General features: G+C 71.4%; 1 protein-coding gene across 1 annotated transcript; it reads left to right on the top strand.

The window, feature by feature from the left end:
* Window positions 1-300: 300 nt before the first annotated feature.
* LOC115271540 (megakaryocyte and platelet inhibitory receptor G6b-like) lies at window positions 301-1091 on the top strand (the record flags this gene model as incomplete). The annotated part of the gene is made up of 3 exons (XM_029914360.1): window positions 301-355; window positions 638-955; window positions 1072-1091. Coding segments are annotated over exons 1-3 (393 nt in total), but the record flags the coding sequence as incomplete, so codon positions are not given.
* Window positions 1092-1099: the final 8 nt, after the last annotated feature.

Here is a 1099-nt window from a genome sequence, read left to right as displayed (position 1 = left end):
GGGGGGCAGCTCAGTGGGAGGCCAGCGGTGGCTGCTGTGGTGGGGTTCACAGGCACAAACAGCAGTGGAGCAGCCGTCGTTAGGTTTCAGAGTGAACGCTGTGTGGCAAAGGCAGCTGGCAGCGGCTGGTTCAGCTCCCGGCAGACTGGGGCCGGGGGAAGTCTGGGCTGGCATGATAAGGGCCCCGGCCTGTGACTCAGCCCCGGAGGCGCCAACAATGACGGCTCCCCCCATCCGTCCCCCCATTGGTTCCTACCCTGGAGTGAGACGCGGACCCTAGCGGGGAGACGCCTTGAACCGATGGGCTCGGCCGTCTGGGTCCTGCTGGCCCTGCTGGCGCCCGGCCTGCTGTGGGGTGAGGGGCACCGGCAGAGCTCGTGGGGGGGGCAGGGCTGGGGTAGCAGGGGCTGCGGGTCGGGAGTGAGGGGCACCGGGAGACCTGGGAGAAGGGGGGGACTAGTGAGGCTGCGGGTCAGGAGTGAGGGGCACTGGCAGAGCTGGGGAGGGCAGGACTGGGCTACTAGGGGGCTGCGGGTCGGGAGTGAGGGGCACCGGCAGAGCTGGGTGGGGGCAGGGCTGGGTTACCGGGCCTGCGGGTCGGGAGTGAGGGGCACAGCTAACACTCTCCCGCTCCCAGGTTCCCCCCCACGGCTGGAGGTGCGGGGGGCCAGGGGTCAGATCCTGCTGCCCTGTGGGGCCCGGGGCCCCCGGCTGCGCTGGGTCTGGTCCCCCCGATACCCCAAATGCGCCGGCGACCCCGGAGACCAGCTCGAAATCGCCCGTCTGCCCCCCGGGCCGGAGCCCCCCCTGGACCAGTTCAAGGGGCGCCTGGATCCCCACCCCTCCGGCCTGGGGGCCCTGCTGCTCCGGGACCTGGTCATGAGCGACTCAGGGACCTTCACGTGCCACGGGGAGTCTGGGGCCGAGCCCCCCATCCAGCTGGAGGTGACAGGAGGTGAGGCCAGACCCCCCAGACCCCCCTGCCAGCACTGGGGTCACCGGGGGCTCCCCAGCCAGGGCCCCACCCTGCTCCCCACAGCGTCCCCTGCTGACCCCCATCTGCCCCCCCAGGCTGTCGGAACAACCTCACCGTCTCCTC

The sequence above is a fragment of the Terrapene carolina genome, unplaced genomic scaffold (genome assembly GCF_002925995.2).
Source record: "Terrapene carolina triunguis isolate 2854851 unplaced genomic scaffold, T_m_triunguis-2.0 Scaffold37926, whole genome shotgun sequence".
NCBI lineage: Eukaryota > Metazoa > Chordata > Testudines > Emydidae > Terrapene > Terrapene triunguis.
Note: the sequence above shows the minus strand (reverse complement) of the source record. Positions and strands in the feature narration are given on the sequence as shown.